Source organism: Ctenopharyngodon idella, chromosome 19 (assembly GCF_019924925.1).
Source record: "Ctenopharyngodon idella isolate HZGC_01 chromosome 19, HZGC01, whole genome shotgun sequence".
Lineage (NCBI taxonomy): Eukaryota > Metazoa > Chordata > Actinopteri > Cypriniformes > Xenocyprididae > Ctenopharyngodon > Ctenopharyngodon idella.
In genome coordinates this window covers 180,510-203,796 of record NC_067238.1, presented here as the reverse complement: position 1 = coordinate 203,796, position 23,287 = coordinate 180,510, and the positions used below count along the sequence as shown (strand labels likewise).

Here is a 23,287-nt window from a genome sequence, read left to right as displayed (position 1 = left end):
ATTTTAATATGAAATAGAATAAAAATGCAAATGAACCCTTTTTTATTAACAAAATCTTAATTGCTGTATTCAGTGTATACTGCCAAGGATGCAACTCTCTTACCCATTGGCGGTGTGGCTAATGTCTGACGTCCCACTATCTGGGCGGGACCAAGGCCATCCAGAAAGTCACTGAATTGGCTCTCAGGGCCCAGGCGAGTGGTGGGAAAGATGAACCTAAAATACACAAGTTGAGATGTGTGAAATGTGTGATCTATCAAACTCATCCGTACACTACTTCATCATTTAATGTGTAAATACCTCACATTACACAAAGATGGGTGAATCTTATGAAACCCGTCAAGATTTTATCATATTTAGGGTTGCAACTAACAATTATTTTGATAACTGATTAATCTGCTGATTTTTTATTAATCGATTAATCAGATGAAAAAAAATTCGGTAACACTTTATTGAACAGTGTCATTGTTACAAGTTACATGTAGTTACTGTAGTAATAACTAGAAATTATGAATAATTACATGCAATTAACCCTAAACCAAACCCTCATCCTAACCCTTAACCCATTAGTAAGTACATGCAGTTTAATGTAGTTCATATAGTTTTATATTTTTATTACTCAGTACTTAAATGTATAATTACACTGTAATACTGAAACCTTAAAATAAAGTGTAACCAAAAATGCAATATTTGGTAATTATTACAGTAATTAAAACATGATTTTAGATAAATTTGTATCCATTATTTTAAAAAGGTTATTACACATTATTTACCAATTTTATCAAATATTTGTTGCATCCCTAATCATATTACACCACATGACAATTAAGCACATTTCATTGTCATATTTTCATTAATGTAATGTAAAATTATATTATTAAAATATGCCTTTATTTAAAACTAAACTACTGTGGTCCTAAAAAAGTCTTCTTATTATTTTATATAAAATATATATTTTTTCTTTTCATTTTCAAATGTGGACATGTTTTTTTGTGAGATTCACTCAGATATAAATGCATTTGGATGCAGCTATTTGTGATCTATATATCCTGATGTTTAAATAGTGCTTAATAAATAAATAAATACAAAATACAAATGCAAATACAATGAGACACACTGTCACTCACGTTCCATCAGAGCTGTTGCTGTTGGTGCTGCCATCTGTCGAATCCTTACTGCCCTGCCGTGTGACACGGTTCCTCATCTCCACAGCAATACCCGTCTCTGTGCTCCGTCGGATGGTGCTGCGTAGCTTCTTTGTTCCACCATCTACACAAAAACAAGCATGTAACACTGTCACTTTCCATGAATAGAGCACAAAATGACATGCCCAACACTTTTTAATATAAAAGAGGTTTGCAACACCCTGTTGTCTAAATAAAACTTAATATAATATAATATAATATAATATAATATAATATAATATAATATCCATGTCTAAATAAAACTTAATATAATATAATATAATATAATATAAGTAAGCAATAAGGTACGAGAGGCTGTGCTGTATCGTGAATAAGTCACGGCTGAAGGGAGTTGTTAGGCACGACGCAAAGCTTAACTCCTTCAGCCGTGACTTATTCACAATACAGCACTAGCCTTGAGTACCTTATTGCTTTTATAAAACGGTTACCATACAATACAAATATTAAAGCCAGAAATATGTATCAATGCAACTTTCATCAAGTAAACTTTTTCTAAAAGCCTTCTTTAAGCCGGAAAAAATAGTCCCTGACCGTGAACAGCAACAGAAGTTACATTTTCACGCCATTAGATGGCAGCAAAGACTGTCTTTATGAGTGAGTCAGTCAGTAGCGAAGACTTTTATATTGAAAAGACTGAATTGTTGTGAACACGGAACAATTACTAGCGCTGTCAGTCATGGGAAAACCCTTCAATGTTAAAAACATTTTTTTTTATTATGAACATAGGACTGACCTGAAGGAAAATGCTAAATCCGAATGCAGGTAATAAACTCGCTCACTTGATCTTTTTCTACAGTACTCTTCTACATAATACAGTAAGCTTCAATGAACAATATCAATTGAGAACATACAGTTTACGTTGCTAAGAGTGGTTGCTAAGGGTGTTGTGTAGTGATACACAGAACCGTTGGGTGAAGCGGTCATAGCCATGTTTTATCGTGAATAAAACACAGCTATTGACCGATCAGAATCAAGGACAGGAACTAACCGTTTTATAATATAATATAATATAATATAATATAATATAATATAATAAACTGCCATAATAGGTAACAGGGTTGGAAAGTAAAAGGGTTGCATATTTAGCCTAAATTAAGCTGTCACTCTGTTGTTTGGGACCAAAAGTTGGTTTGTAGTTATTTATAAACACATTTTTTCTATAAATAAATTTAATTGTTTGACCGTTTTCCTAAAATAATGTGGGTAACAGAGCAGGGTTAATATGAACTAAAACCATTGAATTAAAAATTGTTACTTGAAATAAACTTTAATCACATCATTACCGCATGGCACAAGCTGATTGGCTTCTGCTGATCCTTTAGCCAATGAGATTGCTTGCTCAACATTTAAATAGTTTGGTTCATTGTTCCTGTGTGCGCTATCAGAGTTCCTCTAAAACCCTCACTCCCCCAGCTCCACCTGCTGCTATGGGATTTAGCAGCATATCTTAACATGCTCACAGTGCGTCTGTGAATCTATTAGCAGTAGCAAGTCCATACTTGCTCTGCAGCAGCAGCAGCAATAATCAACAGCAGCAGCAATGCAGATTTAGTCCGTCAAGACCAAATACATTAATATTGCCATATTCAATAACATGCTAAAACTATTCAGAGTTGTCATGATTGAAATAAAATAAAGTTACAAAAACACACAGCAAAATTACTAATACTTTAACTAAAATGAAAATGAAAATGAAAAAAATATTCAAAATATTAATAAAAACTATACTAGTATATCAAAGATACTAAAACAACACAGTAACAATAACATATTCTTTACTTGACTTCCTGTGACACTCTAGAAAGGATCTAAATGATCACACAGGACATTGACGTGTAATGGAAAGTGGCACTGATATAAACTCCTAAAATATAATGCCATTTAAAACACTGCATGAACTGCTCAAGTGTTTATGAAAAAGACAGCTAAGCTTATATAGTCCAGTCATATTTCATACCAGGAGTCATTTACTTGGGTATAAATGTAAACTCATCTGTACCCATACTCTGCATGGCTTCCAGCTGTATACAGCTGCTGCATTTAGCTGACATACTTTCTTGCCAAACAATCAATCCAGGCATAGCAGAAGAGCTTGACTATTCAAATGCTTTTGTTCTCAAGCACCAAATATGGAAATCAGAACAGTTAAACCACAAGAAAATGGTGGTTAAATTTGTAACAGGGCTCATCGAAAACAAGTAGGTCATAATAAACAATGTCTAATTATAACTTCCCAACTAAAAACTCTCATGTTTCATGTGCCCAGAGGCTACCGTGTGAAAGTCACCAGGGAGTTATAAAGTGCTACATCCATTAGCAAGTACACAGCGGTAAACCCCATGCTGTTGAACTCCAAAAATGACAAAAAAAAAAGCAAAACCATACTGACCATCTGATGCATATTGCACACAAAACTGGAAAGCAGATCGCCATCTCCAGTCAGCCCGCTCAGAAAACCAGAAAAACATGTTTACAGGGTACCGGGTGGATATTATGAGAGCTATTTTCCAAGTTCTTGACTTCAAATCTTTCAGAGATATTTAGTTTTATTTGAGGCACTTAGTAGCAAGTTTACATGTCAAAGTGCTATGCTAATGTGATCTAATAATGTTAGTGTTACAGATTTATTTAGCAAGTGAGAATAGGTCAAATTAAAGAATATGTGTTGAGACTTTTAATCATTTTCAGTTTTGTAATTTCAGTAAGGCAATTAAGTCAACAGTTTTTCAAAAACTGAAAAATATGCAAAAGTATGGTATTGGGATTAAAAAGTGCCCCTACTGTTGGTGTTAACGGCATAATTGACATGATAAATAGCTGGCTGATTTTTCCTTTTGTTGACATGATTAGATTCATTTATTAAAGGGATAGTTCACCCCAAAATGAAAATTCTGTCATCATTTACTAACCCTCAGGTTGTTCCAAACCTGTATAAATGTCTTTGTTCTGCTGAACAGAAAGGAAGATATTTTGAAGAATGTGTGAAACTGAACAGTTCTGGGGCACCATTGACTTATATAGTATTTTTTTTTTTCCTACTATGGAAGTCAATGGTGCCCCAAAGCAGCCTGGTTACACACTTTCTTCAAAATATCTTCCTTTGTGTTTAGCAGAACAAAGAAATGTATACAGATTTGGAACAACTTGGGAGTAAGTAAATGATGACAGTATTTTCATTTTTGGATGAACTATCCCTTTAAATTGGCTGTCCACCTTAAGCAGGATACACACTGCACAACTTTCAAAGTCATCAGATCTGATTCTCACACTACACATCTGTCTAGTTGCTGTTGTATGCACATTACATGGCAGATCGGTGACAGGGGGACACATTACACAACATTTCAATAGCAAGAATCACTGACAACTCTGTCTGGTCTACAAACTACATTTCACACAACCAAACACACGTGAGAATTGATACAGGAAATAACGTAAGATCATGAGTGAGTTCTCACGTGAGACTGGAGTTCTTCTTGTTAAAATGATGCACGCAAGAAGCATGTGATCCAAGTTGTCTGTGCGCTGATTTGCAGTGAAAAAGAAAAAAATGAATACGAAGGAGAGAATGGTTGCTTGCAGAAGCCACATTTGCTGATGTTTTATTGCAGGTCTATGACTCCTCCTCCTGAACCTTCCCTTGCCCTGTATCTTGCGCTCTCATTGGCTGTAGGTTGTCGCCGATGTCCAGTCAAAACATTTCAAAATAGGACTCTGAAGCCGTTTACACCTGGTATAAAGATGCGCTTTGGTTGATCGGATCACAAGTGGACGACGCTAAATACAGGCGTAAACGGGGTCTAAAACATTTTGAGCTTGTCCACATTCGACCACTTCCAGAAGTAGTCAAAAAAGCATTCAACCAGATTGCTTTCGTAGTGTAGATGCTCATGTGGTCAAATGTGTTCAAACAGCCACAAAGGACCGCCTACTCTCTGCCTACTGACCTAATGCATAAATATTATGGGAAGCATGCTAGCCAGACGGGATTTAAACTTTGAATTAGTATTGCATCAGTATATAGTATTAACTTACATATTATGCAAAACATTTGTATCAATACACCCAGCCTTTTGCACCATGCTGGTGAGCCTTTTACCAAGAGCGTGGGTCACCTACATTTTATAAGATTTTTAAACAAAACAAACTACTTTTATGATTTATTTTCTCACAAAACATGTTGATCCATCAATGTTCAAAAATAACAATAAAAAAGGAATTCTGCAATCATACACTATGGGAGCAGTGAAAAGCACATTTCCCTTAAGGTGTGCCTTTAGCCATGTTGTACTCTGCCATAACTCAAAGGTCTGGCTAGGTGAGACTCTGGGGTGGTTTTCTGTTGACTGTGCCTTTAATTCTTTCAGATGTCCATGAGTTTGTAGAATGATGGCAGGCGACACACAAACCTGGAAGATGCACAAGACAAGTGCACCCAGCAATCTGTTACAGCCAAGCAATGACGGCCAAGCTGCTGACCTCACCATATAAAGTGAGAGAGGGGAAGGAAGAGAGAGGGAGAAACAGGCTGCAGCTCAGCTGATGTTAAGAAAGAGATAAAGAGAAAAACATGGCGCTCTATTCTGTGCCAAAAGATGACATCTCGGAGTTGATGTAAGGTGTAGAGCAACAGAAAGTGATGACTTCATAATTACCTCCTGGATCAGATAGGAGCCGATAAGACCATGAGCCGAAGGACTAACGCTCTGATATATGAATACTACTGTTTGTTTAAAGCGATAGTTCACCCAAAATTAAAATTTCATCATGGTAACACTTTATTAATAAATGAATAACAAACATTATATAATGCTTAACCGATCATTAGTTAAAGGGTTAGTTCACCCAAAAATGAAAATAATGTCATTTATTACTCACCCTCATGCCGTTTCACACCCGTAAGACCTTCGTTCATCTTCAGAACACAAATTAAGATATTTTTGTTGAAATCCGATGGCTCAGTGAGGCCTGCATAGCCAGCAATGACATTACCTCTCTCAAGATCCATTAATGTACTAAAAACATATTTAAATCAGTTCATGTGAGTACAGTGGTTCAACCTTAATATTATAAAGCGGCGAGAATATTTTTGGTGCGCCAAAAAAACGAAATAACGACTGTGTTTTGATGGCCGATTTCAAAACACTCCTTCATGAAGCTTCGGAGCGTTATGAATCAGCGTGTCGAATCAGCGGTTCAGAGTGCCAAAGTCACGTGATTTCAGCAGTTTGGCAGTTTGACACGCGATCCGACTCATGATTCGACACGCTGATTCATAACACTCCGAAGCTTCATGAAGCAGTGTTTTGAAATCGGCCATCACTATATAAGTTTTTGTTTTTTTTGGCGCACCAAAAATACTCTTCTCGTCGCGTTATAATATTAAAGTTGAACCACTGTACTCACATGAACTGATTTAAATATGTTTTTAGTACATTAATGGATCTTAAGAGAGGAAATGTCATTACTGCCTATGCAGGCCTCACTGAGCAATCGGATTTCAACAAAAATATCTTAATTTGTGTTCCGAAGATGAACAAAGGTCTTACGGGTGTGGAACGGCATGAGGGTGAGTAATAAATGACATTATTTTCATTTTTGGGTGAACTAACCCTTTAATATATATTCAAATAGCTATAGATATAAGATAATGTGCTTATTAATGTTTACTAATGGACTAATTAAACATTACATAATGATTAACAGATCATTATTTAAAGTAAATTTGATATGCTTACAAATGTAATTAAACTTTCAATTCATATGATCATGATCTTAAAAATCTACAAATGATTTTAACAGATGTTATACAATGATTAAAAGTATGTACATTTGAATGCTAACAAATGTCATTAAACTTCAGTTCATATATTACCTAATGCACTTTTTTACATTTACAAATGTACATATGCAAAAAGGTGTTTGGTAGCTATGAGTGATCCGGACAGAAAATTGAACAATATAAGAATGGCTGGTTCCACTTTACATTAAAGGTGCAGTAGGTGATCTGGGAAATGCTAACGTTAGCCTGCTAGCATTGAAAGCATACAATCCCTCCCTCCCTGCAAATCGCCGTCCAAAGCCACGCCTCCTCCAAAACACATGAACACACACAGAGCTACTCTCGGTGAAAAGTCATAAGAGAAGGCATTAAACTACCTCATGTCTCAAAGCACATAACATTATAATAATAATGAACGTAAACAACTTAGAGAGCTTGCACCTGACTGCTGCAGATTCATTTCGGTGTTGATACTGTTGCCACAGGTTGCCATCTCTTTATTACGGCAGTTATGGCGTGAACGCAGCATAAGCTCGTTGTTTTGATTCGGTAGGAACTGTAAAAGTTGGCTGCTGTTTGTTTGCGGTGCTCCTTAAATAGGGGGGTGTCTGTATAAACTCTGCATAGCATGAAACACGCTGATAACTTACGATGTCTGCGCGAACAGATGATAAATAGTTACAAATGATAAATAGTTTAAACTTTAGATTGGGTACTGCAAAAAAACATGAACAATTAATAAATGATTTGTAAATATGTGTAAATAGGGTGAATTCAGGTCATTTGGGACCCTTTTTACCATAGAGATGACTGAGAAAATGTGTCCTAAGTCCAATGCCTATAAAGGTACTAAATGATTAGTAAACGTTTATAAACATTTACAAATAAAGAATAGTTTCAACTAGATACTTTTGGGTACTGCAAAAACATGAACAAACAATTAATAAATAATTTGTAATTATGTATAAACAGTAGAAGTCTGCATACACACTACAACAAATATCAAATGTGTGACCTTTACAGACTGTGGTTATGAGTTAACGAATAATGTGTTAACATGAACAGTGTGAAGTGCTTAAAATTACTAATTAAATTTTAATTTGTAGATGTAAAAAAGTGCATTAGGTAATATATCAATTGAAGTTTGTTAGCATTCAAATGTGCATTAACAAATAAACTTTTAATAACATCTGTTAAAATCATTTGTAGATTTTTAATAACTGCATGGTCATATGAATTGAAAGTTTAATGACATTTGTAAACATTTTAAACAACTGTAAACAATTTACATTAAATAATGATCTGTTAATCATTATGTAATGTTTAATAAGTTCATTAGTAAAACATTAATGAGCACATTATCCCATATTTCTAGCTATGTGAATATATATTAACTAATGATCTGTTAAGCATTAATGTTTGTTAATGATTTATTAATGAATATTTATTATAAAGTGTTACCATATAATCAAGTTTTCAAAGTATGGAAGGCTAAAATTGAGAGAAGCACTCTCATTTTGACAAGATTTAGGTAATGTACAGTCAGCTGGTCATTATTGCCAAATAAACCCAAACAGGGCGCGATTATTGCTGCTAATACACAGCTTAACACATAAATAAATATATAGATGAACTGGAAATATTTATGAGGTGAAATGGTTTTATGTGAGAAGAGATGCACTGTGATACAAGAGACTTTAATTGCTTTGTCTTTTGTTTAAACTCATTATATAAAAATATTTGACTGCAGAATGTCACAATTGACCACTCAGAAAGTATTGCTTACAGTGAGAGATCAAAACCTCAAAGAGTTTCAAAATAGTCTGAGAATAAGAAACAGGGCATTTGTCACAGGTTAAAGAACCTGGTTAATAAAAAAAAAAAAAAAATTGCACTGCAATGTTTTAATTAAACTGATATGAAACACAATAGTGTTGTTTTTGCAGAAAAATATGGATAGACAGGCTGCAGAACTGCAATTATTGCATTTCCAGCAAACACTTGCTTACTGTCATGGTGCTCACAGTCTTTAAAATAAAATAACTGCAAGAGTGAGACACAGAAAGAACAGCTTTCTAAAAATACAGACAGAACATGAACAGTGTGGGCCACAGGAACACAGAGCAAGAAGATCGCAGTCAGATGCACACAATTCACTGAGGTGTTTATTTAAAAATGAACTACTTCTGATTTGGAAAGACAGTTGATGCCAAACACACCACAGACTCAATGGCAAGCAAATCCTTGGGAAATATACAGTATGTGACATTTCAGAACAGATACTTTGTGGAACAGAATAACTACATGTTGTGGTCTTATATAAACATGTTATTTTACAAGAATAACTGGCTGGCTGTGAGGTAGTGAAAAGGAACTGTACATTCACTTGACACTTTGTTCGGTGTTGCTAATGCGACTGAGGCATGTTGATCCCTCGAGCAGGACTATATTTGTGATGGTGTTAAATCTATGTTTTGTAGTGGAATAAGCACCAAGCTCAGAGACATAGAGAACAGGAACAGTCTGTGTGTGTGTGTTCATGGAGTCTTTGTTTAAAGATGAAGTGTGTAATTAATTTTCTAAATAATTTCCTCAAATACTCCCCCATTTGCCATTGGTTGTCCAAACAGCTAGTCCCACCCCAAACTCACGCCATTAATTGGTTGGTGTGTTTCGTGCGAATGTGTTTTATTCCTCTAAAGTATTTTTAGAAAATGCAGAAATTACAGGGTCTTAAAAATATACCACACATGATGAAGACTGTGTTTGCCTCTGAGTAAAATATGGTAATTTCAAATTTCATTAAAATTTCACAATTGCGAATTTTAAAATCTCACAATTTTACTTTATATATCGCAACTACGACTTTAAATGTCACAATGTGACTTTATATCTCACATTTTGATTTGATATCTCGCAATTGCGACTGTGTCTCGTAATTCTAAGTTTATATCTCAAAATGAATGTGACTTTAAATCTCACAACAGGACTTCATATCTCACTGTTTGACTTGCGTTTTTGGTTCTCATAATTGACTTTACATCTCAGAATTTTGCTTTATATCTCATGACTGCAATTTTAAACCTTGCTATTTGACTTGCAATTGCAACTTAAAGGCACACTATGTAAATTTTCGCCACTAGAGGTCACTTATTCAAAACAAATGCGTAGCTTGATGACGCCTTGATTTCGCGGAATCATGGGAGGTGTTGTCTTCACGTCTACAGCCGGTGGAAAAGAAAAGTGACGGGACTCAGGCAGAAATCATGTACATTGATGAGAATATTAACAGTACTGTAGTATGAAGCAGAGCAGGGCTGAGTGCTGTACGAGCAGAAATGAGTCCGCTGGAGAGATTGCTAATGAGAGACGAGCATGACACAAGTCTCGAGAGAAGCGGAACTTTTATTATGCCGCATTTGCCACTTCCGCTTTTTCCGGTCAAGCGTATGTGGAAAACACAGCGCTGTTTTATCATATTAGATACATTTGTGTGTTGAAAGTTGTTATAGTGCTACTCTGCATTCGATCAACGGCTACTATGGGACACTTGTTGCACACTGCAGTAAGCTAGATCGATATTGACATGGTAAAAACATGGCACTCGCGGTAAATCAAGAAAACGAGATTTAAACAAGACTTACTGTTTTGAGATATAACATGATTAGTTTTCTGTAGATGAATGTATCCATCTAAACAGTTGCTCACCTGTCTAATAAAACACATAATATATTAAAGCGTCTTTGGTGTTTTCATGGTTTCTACAAAATAAAACAATCGAAATCGGAAATCGAAGGTAATGCGGGTATGATGTCATTGATGTGCGACGCATGGACACAGTCCGTGTCTGAGTTAAAATTGCTTATTTCTCTGGATTTAAACATTCTTGGAAGCATTTGGGATAATGTAAGTACACAAGTCAACAAAATATATAACATTGTTCTAGTGGTTTTTGGATATTTAAAAAAAAAAAAAAAAAATCTTACATATTGTGCCTTTAAAGGTAATTGTGTAATTGTGAATTTAAATCTTGCAATGCAACTTTATGTCACATTTTTATATCACAGTTAGGACTTTGGTTCTTGTAATTGTGACATGGGATTTTAAATCAATTTACACAATTTACTCTGTAGAGGAAGCATTCTCTCATTCACAATCACACATACAGACCTCTGACTGAACCATCTAATTTTATGTGTACTATTCCCGGTCAATTTTCCTTTGCATTGAAAGCAACATATGTTGAGGGGTGAAAGCTTTCTCCAAGATGCTTATAAAACACATTTATATCTTTCTATATACAGCTCTATCTCCTGTCTATTTCTTCCCTTCTCAGTCCTTGTCATTCGACAGCTATTCCCTTGTAGCCAAACGCCTACTCTGCCTGTTTTACCCAGAAGCCTCTCGCTACTGATCCACAGTAAATACCAGAACAGCAGGAGAGTCTGTCCTTTGGGACACTTTGATGAAATATTAAACAGTGCAGCTCAGAGAGAGAGAGCGAGGGAGGGATGGGGTTGGTTAGAACCGGGGCTAAGGGCAAGAGGTGCTAAAAAGATTCACCCAAGTCCACGTGACACCTTCCCAAGAACAGCAGCAAACCCTCACATGCAGCCTAAAGAGCGATCCACCTGTTTCTCAGAGTTAAATGAAAGTGCATATGCATAGATGCACACAAACACGCCATTTTTACCTTCACACAAAACCTGTTTCCACCTGCAGCTACACTGAACAGCTCATCAATGTTGTCATGCACACCGTCAACTGCGTCTCTAAAAAAGGGAAGTGCCTTGCATGCTGGAGACACATCCTTCTGTCTGGTATCTGTGGCAACAGCCTGCTCTCTCCAGACAGATATCATGGGGTACAGACATTTTAGATTAACTTGAGCTAAAAATATACTGCCTTATCGCCCAACAGGACACAACTAATCAATGGCTGATATTTCAGGAAGATCTGTGTGTGGGTGGTCTGTATAGGGGCCGTTGATGTGAAGGAGAATCTAATTGGGGGCTTCCACAAAATAAACAATTTAATCACAGGCTAAATATGTATCAGAAAATATCTGACAGAAGCTTTTTCATAAGGGTAGACTGCTGAGAAAGTTATTGGTAGACTGATGATATGCTCATCTGAGGTACATTGGGTATGTTCAGAACTGCATACTACCACACTGCTCACACTTTTTTGTAATATGCAGAATAGGGGTGGGCCATATGACATATATATAATGCGTGACTGTAGTAATGTGTCAACAGGTAGAGATTTTGCTATGCTGTTTATCGCATGATAGATAAAGTTGTGGACAGGACTGCTTTATGTTGTTTACAAATATAATGAAACTTACAGAGATCGACATGGTTTACATTAAAAAATCTTACATGCTAACAAACTGTTAGCATGTAAGATATGCTGCTGCTGCATGAATAGACATAAATAAATCCCATAGCAGATCTAGGCAGGTGGAGCTGGGGGAGGTGGAAGGTTTCACAGTAAATCCGCTGCAGGACTAGCCCACAATAAATACTGAACCAAACTATTTTTGTGCTGTTCTGTTATCGACAAAAATGCATTTAAAAGAAAAAAAAAAAAAGTGAAATTTTCTGCCTCCAGCTAGTATCTATGCATTTGGCCTTTTACAGATAAAATGGTATGCATAAAGAAAAAAATTCATTGTTGCATATGTTTTGATGTATTGCAAAAGAAATCTGCCCTTGAAATATTTCTATACATAATTTTGCACTAATTCTCTATCTTTTGGCTCCAAGATATCCCAAAATATTTGTAAAATGGAACGAGTAATGGGGCAATTGAAATTGTTACCTCATGTGGCCATATTATTCACGTTAAATTCGTTTCCAAACACATTTTTTTCATGATATTTTAAGTATCGATATAGAATTTATGCACTAAATTACAACGAAAAAATATTGTGTTGACACTTTTATTGATAATTAGCATTTCCATCAGCTAGAGTTGTCAAAAGTACTGACTTCGGTACCAAGCTGGTACTGATATTTAAAAATGTGATGCTTTGAGCGCTGTTGAGCAGATTCGTAAACACTTCTGATTGGCCATTGTGTTGACATGCTCATCGGATATGTCTGTGATTGGCAATGATCAATGATTTCAATGATCAACACTTCAAAAACGTTGCAAATAGTCATCAATTATGCTCTTCACTGAGTGCTTACACAGATACACATGGGAGAATTTGACAGCAGGCGACTATAGCAGACCAGTCCGCTGATAGACGCCTGCTTTCAAACGCTCCCGCTCTCGCTTTCAAAACGCTTTTAAATTCAAACGCTCCCGTGCATTGATCATTGTAGCCAATCACAGACATATCCGATGAGCGTATGAACACAATGGCCAATCAGAGGTGTTTACGAATCCGCTCAACAGCGCTCAAAGCGTCAAATTTTTAAAATTTCAGTACTGATTGGTACCGAAGTTGGTACTTTTGACAACTCTACCATCAGCTATATTGGTGAAGAAAAAAGAAAAAAAAAAAAAAAATTAGTAAATGGACGAAAACTAGTCTATTTCAGTAGTAGAGGTAGTAGTAGTAGTAGTATGTTACACTGTCAGAAAACTGCTTACTGCCTCCTATTTTTTATAAAATAATATATGGAACAGTACACATTTTCAGTAAGTATTTTTAAAAATAGCAGGCCATGTATAGTGCACAACATGCAGTAAGATGTATGTTGGTATTGTATTCTGGCGATGTAATATACTTTATGGTTTTCCGCTGCGCAGTATGCAGATTATTGGTATTCTGTACTAACAACAATATATCATGCAGTTTGAATGTGTAGCATATTGTCTGAAATACTGATTTCTCATTGTTTACCTACATAGTATTTTTGTATGCTATTTATTAAAATAAGTAGTAAACATATATAATATACTTCACAGAATTCAGTAAGCAGTATGCTAGCACTCCATTCCAAATATAGTCTTATCTAGAGCAGACTTAGATCTTTTATTTTAACACAAAAAAGTAATAAATATTTCTGAGATGATAACTGGATGCCACTCACTGAATTAAACATGCAAAGTAAAGGGTTTATGTGACAACAATGTAGCATACTAGGTCTTGCATACTATAAACCAGCAAAGCAGTATGTAGTAAACATTACGCTAGTATTCCATTCCAAGCATAGCCATGGTCATTTGTCCATTTGATAACACTGTAGCACTAATACTAATACGTTTTATTTTCCATCAGGACTTAATGCATATGTTTGTCGACTGGCTTTGTGCCTCATCGGCTGTCTTGACGCCTGCCTGAGAGACTCATTAGACCTCTCATCACAGCAGGAGGCACCCGTAACACATTATATACTGTTCCTCCCATCTCCATGACGATGAGCATCGCAGATGAGAGAGAGAGACTGATATGAAGTGGATGACAGCGAGGGACAGGGAACAAGAGAGTAAACAGACAGAAAGAGAGATGGGGTGCAGAGGATGAGTGGTAGGGTGGGGTTTCTATTTTTAAGTCTGTAGTCAGGAATATCTCGGCCGAGGGAAAGGGAACTGTGGAGCTGCAGACAACATGCTCAGACAATAACCGACCATTGTCTCCTCATAACTGAAAGCCTCACATGATTATCTTCAATCATCCTTAAATCTGATCATAGATTCTTAAAATGGTGTCAAACGCAAACCATCTCTACACTTTGCTGTGCAGTTCAAGTTTAATGAATCTCTGATCAAACATTAAGCCTAGAGTATACTTTGGTTTTTATGCATATGCTAGGGAATGCGTAAAGTGCGTGTCATGTAAATTTTATAATCAGAATTTTTTTTTTTGCAGCCTAATTTTTGGAACCACGCATAGGCCTACTCTGTATGCCTGCGGCACATCCTGATTTAGTTGATTTTCGCGCGTTCCTGGGTCAAAATATTTTGTTGATTCCGGAACAACATTTCTGTCTGAAAATGTTATCATAACCATATCCCTACCCCTGAACCTAACCCTACCCATAAGTTATCCCTAAAATGATGTGTGAATAACACTGATGTAGAAGTGCTTAACCCTGTTTCTAAGCCTAAACTTGACATAAACTGTAAACTTGTCCATTAAATCTGATTGGTTGATTGGAATGTTGATTTAGAAACATATTGCACTTGATGAAATCAGGTTCTGCATGTCTGCGCCTTGAAATGTTGTGCAGTAATTAGTTTGTCCACAAGGTGGCAACGCTGGCCCAACCATTGTTTCACAGTCGAAAAAGAAATGCAAGAGAAGGAACAACACCAAACTAGACAACAACGATAGACGGATACTTTGACGAGCTCTTGTTGTCTGAGGGAGTTAGAGATACATACAACTCCAGCTTAAACAAGTACAGAGACAATTATTTTGGTCATAACATCTGGAGAGAAATAGAGCAGACACTGAACAAGAATGAAATTTTCTAGAGCGCATGTGTCGACTGCCTGTGTTTGCGCACGCTATCATATGTAGTACTTTAGCCCTGTCCCAAATGGAGTACTTCATTTGCACTTATGGTATTGTGGATTTACAACTGTCGCCATGTACATGTGATCGTGAGAACATAGGGTATTCCATTTGTCATTTTAGGTTTCAGAAGGGTGTTCGCAAGCGCTCCCTTTGTGGTCGATACGTGTCCTCGATGTGCACTCTTGCCGAGCAGCGAGCATTTAGGGTGCCGGTTGGGACAGAGCCTTTGAAAGTCTATGCATTCAGTTGTACATATGCGCTAAGTGCTCATGTCAAAACTGAAGTATACTTTGGGCTATTTATCAAATTCATCTTTACTGGGAATCCTGTGTCTAGATTTCTTCAGCAAGGAATGTTACATCTGTGTTTATGTGTTTGAGACTGCAGGAGGAATACAAAATAATCAGTTACAGGACTTTGTTGCAATCACAACCATTTTGCTGATTGTTGAAAGTGTTCATAGAAGCAACAGAGAATTGTTTTTTTAACAGGAGCTGTTTTTAAATTCTATTACAGTGTGTTCACAAAGGACATTCTTGTATTGAAAAAAGATGGACGGAGCACAGTGGAATGGAACAGAAGGCAAGAGGTTTTTCAAAGTTGGACTATCTTTAGTCTCGTGTAGCTTCAGACTGACGGCAGAAGGTCTGGACTCTATCGCAGCTTTCATTGGCCAAGGACCGCCCAAGAGGACGTTTGACTGATATGTAAAACAACCAATCAAAGTTTGTTTTGTTCTGCATCATGTTTAGGGGCGTGAAAATGTGAAGTCGATGTCTCTAACAATAACAGACCGGTGTGCATCTAATAAATCATTCATTCAAGAACGTTGTGCAAGCTTACTGCAACAATGGAGCTGCGAACTTCACATACTTTTGAAAACCCAGCATTTAGTTAATCTTGGTAAGCGTTCATTGTCACAGTTTTAAACATGACGGCGTTTTGCGTCACGGCATTTGTTTCCAGGCAGACCGTTAAAGAACACAACACACGTCTCCCAGACATCCTGTAGAATTCAACCAACCAGATGACGACTTTGAAAATCCTGAAGTGTTTCCAGTTAAGTGTGCCATATTTATCAGATGTTCAGCCAACGGTCTGTGGGTGTGATGTCTGAGGCTGAGACTAGACTATCTTTAATTTCACAAAGCATCATAAAAGCATGCAACTTTAAGCAAAAACACCATCACGTGTTAGCCAATATCAGAGGTCTTAAAGGTTCAGTAGAAACAACAACAACAAACATGATTTGACTAGCTTTAACTATGCATGAATGCACTTGTTTTGTCCAAAAACATATACATGAAAAGGGATAAGAGTGGCCAGGTAGAGGTATAAAGGGACAGGTTGTGGTATCCTCTTTGTGGGAAGTGAAGGTCAGGTTGTGCAGATGGCTGTTGGATCCAGAGGCTCAGGGCCAGGTGGTCATCATCTTGTCACGGACAGGCTACATCTTACTACTTCATCCGTTCGTGGCCTATCTGATGCATATTGTACAATAAAATTCTTCTGGGAGTCAAGTGTTATCAGTTATTCAAATTTGGCAAGAAAAGTTTGAAATTGTGATTGATTGGAGAGCTGAGGTAATACACATTTATTTACATATCAGAGTTACACCTAAAGTGTTATTAGGGGAAAACATCATTTTTCCTTAACACCCCTATTCCTTTAAGCCATAACAAGTAAAAAGCAACATGTCATTGATTTGAGGGAGAAAACACTCACTGCTAACACATACACGCAGAAGCCAGTTTACTCGTGATTTAAACTCTTACTTCTACTGTTTGTCTTCTGACACAAAGGAATATATACAAAGGACAGAGAGTACAAGCCAATTACACACATACACTTTTGGCAGTGTATATTAGAACTGATTTTTAACTGCCCACTCAGACTGTTTAGTCTGTCCCTGTTGAAAAGACCAGCTTAAACCAACCAAAGGAGGTTATCTGGTCTTAGCAGATTTAAAATGATCTATCTCACCTCCCAGCTTGGTCAAGCTGGCTAGCCTACTTAGAAGTGCCATCTAAAACCAGCCAACAGACTAGCCTGTCCCAGTCGGGGGTTGGTTGAGTTTTTTTTTTCTTTTTTTTGCAGTTTGGCTAAACAGGATCATGTTTAGCAGCTTTATTTTCCTCACTAGTGTGACGGTGCAGCCATACAAATCTCCACCAGGAAGCTCTTCTAGTATCCAGCTTGATCATATTAACCCCATAGCAGCCCAGTTTGTACTGGCTTTACCCACTGTCTTCCTCTTCAAGCCAACACCTTCAGTCCATACACACCCACAACTGAGTACACAGAAAGCCTGGGAGCTCTGCAGTGACCCCATCCCTTCTTTTCTAATCCTCTAGCCTCTGATGCTCTCTTTCTCTCTCTCATACACACACTCTTTCTCTCTCTCTCCCCCACCCCGTTTCCATGGTAATGCTGTCTGCAATGCACCAAGATCCCATTGTGTCGGCCTCTCGCTCAGCTTGTTTGCTTCTGTTTCTACAACTCTCACCCATTAATCGGTCTTTTTTCTCTAACTCTACCTGACTTGCTGCCGGGATAACTCGATAATGTTTATCCTTTATAAAAGTTGTAGATGAGTCCTTCACTCTTCTATAACTCGATTATACTCTGAATCACAATATCTATGTATAAACCCATCTGCCTCTCTATCTATATATCTGTCTATCTATCCATCTGTCTGTCTATCAATTGATCTATCATCTACAGTTTTATGCAAAAGTTTGGGCAGCCCCAGCTAATGATCATAATTTCAATTCATAATCTGCTAGGCTTTCGAAGCAACAACTTCGTTTGGATGTAGACGCTTCTTATAACCACTGATAAGTCTGTGAATTCTGGCAGTATCAGGTATTTTTCATCATTCTGCCTTACAAAATGTCTCCTTCTAATCATTCCATATATTTTATAAGTCTGGGGACTGGGATGGCCTAACTTTGTATTTGTGTCTGTCTATGAATTCTTTGGTAGATTTGGACCAATGCTTTGGATCATTGTCCTGTTGAAACAAATAACCCAGCAAAAAATCTGCTGTTACTGGGTGAAATCCAAGCGACCCTCAACAAGGTTTCCAGTACTTGTGCTTACCAGACAACCCATAGCATGATGGACCCTCCACCAAATTGTACAGTAGGGTGCAGTTTCTTCTCCTGTAACACTGTGTTCTTTTTCCACTATGCAAAGCGCTTCTAGTTCTCACCAAATAACTCTTCCTTAGTTTCATTTATCCACAGCACAATAGTCCAAAATAATTCTTTCTTGTCCAGATAAGTCTTTGCATAACTCAAATGACTCACTTGTTGGAAATACACAGAAAATGATTTTTCCTCATCAGTCTTTCTTGCGCAAAGTGCACTGGACTGTGGAAAGATGTACAATGACACCATCCAATCTTCTTGGAGTGCTTTAGATGTGGTCTGTGGTCTGCCTGTGACCATTCTAAGCATTCTTCGCCTTTGCCTTTCAGATATTTTTCTCAGCCTACCACATCTTTCCTTCACAAGGACTGTTACTGTGGCCTTCCATTTTCTAACTACATTTCTGACTGTGGAGACAGAGACCTTAAACCTCTGTGATAACTTTTTGTGTCTTTTTTCTAATTCATACTGACATATTATCCTAGTTTTTGGGCCATTAGAGAGTTCTTTTGAGATTCCCATGTTGCTGTTTTCCAATAGAGAATCAAGGAGCAGCACAACTAGCAATTAGCTACCTTAAATATCCTTTTTAGGGCCCGAGCACCGATGGTGTGAGGACCCTATTGTAATTGCTCAGTCAATTCTTCTTCTTCTCTGAAATGAATCGCATTTTTGAGGGCCTAAACATGCTCGAAAACTCAAACTCACTTTGCACACGTGTCAAAAGTGGTGAAAATTTAAGTCCCATATGGGTTCCAGAATTAGGTGTGGCAAAATGGCTTGATAGCGCTTCCTACAAAATTTCAATTAATCACCCTTCACGCTACATTTCACGTACAAGTATGAAATTTGGTAGACACATGTAACAGCCCAGTACCTACAAAACATGTTAAAACATGTCGAAACATGTTAAATCATGCAACACTTGGCTAAGTGCTAAAGTATGCGATAACGTACGCCACACAACAGGAAGTTGTTGTAACTCAGGCATACAATGTCCGGTCTGCTCCAAACTTCACATGTTTGATGATAGTCATGGCCTGAAGACATCTACATGGCAATATTCAGTTATAGTCAAAGCACCACCTGTTGGCAGCAGGAAGTGTGGCACATCGAAATGACTTTGCCATATTTCTCCTGTATTTACTCGGTGGCCCGGGTGCGAGGGCCCTTTCATCATTGCTTACAGCTATAATTCATGATTTGAACTGTGTTTGTAGTGTCTCTATCTACCAAGTTTTTTTTCCCCCCTAAATTTCCACGTCTCTCTCTTTCTCCATTTCTTTCTCTCTCCACACTTCTTCTGTGTTTTGCCATCCAACTTGTCAACTTGTTTGGTGTCTCTCCAGTTTATCTGCCACATAAGAATGAGGGTTTGGAAAATATAGATTCACCAGAGCTTCTGTAATCTGCTATTTCATAAAGAAAAAGCTCAGAGGCATGCGTGCTTTTGCAACTACGTAATCATGTCATTTTTAAACACTCAAACTCTTCTCAACTAGGGCTTTATTTCTCAAATTTCCACCCAAGATTTATGATAAATGTAAACTGTTTTATCTGCCAGCAATGATGTTCATTGTCCTTAGAGTTCCTAATGGGAAGTGCATGAGACTCAAAATTGAGAGTTAGAGGTTAGCATGTTGCTAAGCTAACATGCTACTCCAATAAGCATCAAGTAGCCATCTTTGATTATTTTCTCTGAGCTTGACACTATGTATTCTCTATGAAAACTACTTGCAATGCTTTACAATATCTTTGCAGCATGTATTAATTTTGCATTATAGCTTATACATTATGTACAAACAAATTAACAATGAACAATAGTAAATGCTGTAAAAATTGTTGTTCATTACTTCGCCAAACAATTCATCACCATAGTATGGTAAGACCCGCCTTTGGTTGATTATTATGGTATTTCTAGACCACTGAATTGACACCCTCTCCATTGAAGCACGCACACAGCAGGGTGCTGACTCCATGTTATTACAATCATGCAGTTGTGTGGGTAAAACATCAGTATTATGTAATAGGGATCAGAGAGAGGTGCCATACCAAGCAGTATGAGATAGGGGTTTCTTTTCGATGGCATTTAGAGTGTTAATTAAAGCAATCTATCCCTGATGCTCCGCTGAGTAATAAAAGCCCTGGAGGACAGCCGAGAGGCTGAGCAACGAGATATAGGGAGTGTGTATACTCAAGCCATTGACTCAATGCTGACACTAGCTGTACTGGATCACAACACTGTGGGAGATATTTTACCAGGATTAAATCCTGGTAAATGTGCTATAAATGCACATAAATGCAATTATACAGACAGACATAAGCATTTCTATGAGTGGATGTTCACATGAGAGCATACATTGGATATAAATGAGAAAATGTGGTTGTATTGAAGTATGACTGAAGTATCTTTGTGTTCATTTCATGGCATTGTGCATGCACATGCCTCTAAGAGATCTATACGTCATGGTATGCTGGAGTTATTTCAGGCATCTGCGCTTTTGGCTGGTTACATAAGACTCTGGGAGGTCTGATTCTTTCCACTTAAAATAAAGAATCTGAAAAGGGGGAAGAGAGGGACAGAATGCAGACAGATACTGAGAGCGAATGAATGAGCTGGAAATAGATACATATATGTGCTGAAATCAAGTACATGCGCAATAATAGTGTAACCTTAAATGAACAGGAAAACAAGTAATACAATTATGGAATTATACATGAATCAAGCAATTTCATAGTTAAAAAAAATAAAAATGATTGGATGGTATTTAGAATGTATTTTTTATATACCACGGTGCAACAAAGAAACATTTAGTTATGCAAAACTACTGAGTGGGATGTGCCAAAATGACAAGTTATTGCGCAAAATTTATTAAAGTGTGGTGTAATACAAAATGTAATTGTTTATGACTGCTGAGCTGCTGGAAATAACTGATCTGGACAAGTGCATATGGGCTATTTTATATGAATGTGGCTCATCCAGTTTGAACTATTGATATGAATTATGGTATTGTTATTTATTATAAATAATCATATATATTGGTTTGTGTCCATCCAGTTTCAAATAACATAAAGATTAAGGTTTTGAACATACACACTTTTAATAAAACATAAATTCGTCCCTGCACTTTTTTTGGGCAAGTGTGTTCAAGTAGAGGTTTTCATGGGCCAATGTGAGTAAATCTAGATTTAAATTCAAAGAGACAAGATAGATATTTATATAAATGTATAACAATTATTTACACACTATATTTACTATATAATATAATAACATTACTATATTTTGTGATTATATAGAGCCACACTCATATTGTGATGTCTGGTCATGCTGCTCACCCCTAACATTGTGTGCAAAAGAGGTTTAAAATATAAATGTTACGATATAAAGTGCAGATATAGCTATATATCTACAGACATGCTGCATATGTAATTACGAATGAACACAAGTTAGCAATATCATTAAATAAGGCGAGCTTGACATTTGCTGAAGCGCCTCTTTGTAGCCTTGATATAGATTACTGTTTTTAGAGCCTAGTGTCTCTCTGACTCCCTTACTGGCTGCAACAGCAACATCGCACTGTGCATAGCAACAGTATCCATGAAGTTGTTGATGAAGATATCCTTACGACACCCAGCCAGACTAAATTCAAGGAAAGGTGGAGTGATAAAAACATCTGTCGTTTCTAAGAGAGCATTAATTAGAGGCAGTTGGTCTGAGCAGGATGCAGCTGTTATGGTGTGTCAGTGTGTTTGTATGTATGTGTGTGTTTATATGTTCCATGGGTAGCCAGCATATCGATTTATCCCCACTGAGCTTTTCATCATCAAAGATAAAGATGCAGTGAAGGTTTGGCTTTAGAAGGTTTGGAGCTTTTGGCCACATACAAACAACTCAAAATTCATTGTTTCCATTCTCAAGGGCATCATGCACCTATTTTTTGAAAGAAAGAAAGAAAGAAAGAAAGACTTTAACTCTTTTAACATTTTAATCATGTGGAACCATTTTCATTCATTGTGCAAGGAGGAAGGTGCTCAAATCACGACTTAATATAAAATATTTCTTAATTAACAAAAAAATGAATATTTCCCAGCCAATGATCGGCATGTATCTGTGTTGAATGGAAAAGAGCAACTTTGTTATTTTAATAACGAGGCACATGCTTCACCAAGAAATTTACCAAAATATGCAGTTTATGTTCCCAGTGCTGAGTGTTTGAAATCGAACAGCATGTTGATCAGTAAGCATCAGGAAATAGTTTCCTTGAGCGCTGAGAAATCATCTTAACAAATACAAACACTGGATAAACAACTAAAAGTAAACATGGAGGATAAACTCTCTCTCTCTTTTCATACACACTCACATGATAGAATCCAAATCTCTTTTTGACTCCAATACACGCACCCTGAATATTCACACTTTGTCTTGTTTTTAACCTGTGAACGTATGTTCTGGACCTAATGCTGTGTTTTGATACCCCTCCAGCCTGGCACTGACCAGTCCACCCACTCACCACCTCCTGTCCATCTGGGTAACGTAGCACGGCTATTTTGTGGCAGTGTTGCACCATTACTCAATGTACAATAATAATTACACCATCTCTGGTAGCTGTGTCTTCTGTTTTATGACAGGCAGCAGCCAGCGTTAAGGTGCAATACCACCACCCACATTTGA

The 23,287-nt window shown here is 37.1% G+C and overlaps 1 protein-coding gene across 1 annotated transcript in view; it reads right to left on the bottom strand.

Annotated features, from left to right (window-relative positions):
* rims3 (regulating synaptic membrane exocytosis 3) overlaps positions 1–23,287 on the bottom strand; it is an 80,168-nt gene that overhangs the window by 8,641 nt on the left and 48,240 nt on the right. The window contains exons 3-4 of the mRNA XM_051873455.1: positions 1,128–1,269; positions 104–216 (exon numbers count right to left, since the gene is read on the bottom strand). Coding sequence (XP_051729415.1) covers positions 104–216; positions 1,128–1,269 — 255 coding nt within the window. The remainder of the gene's footprint in view (positions 1–103; positions 217–1,127; positions 1,270–23,287) is intronic.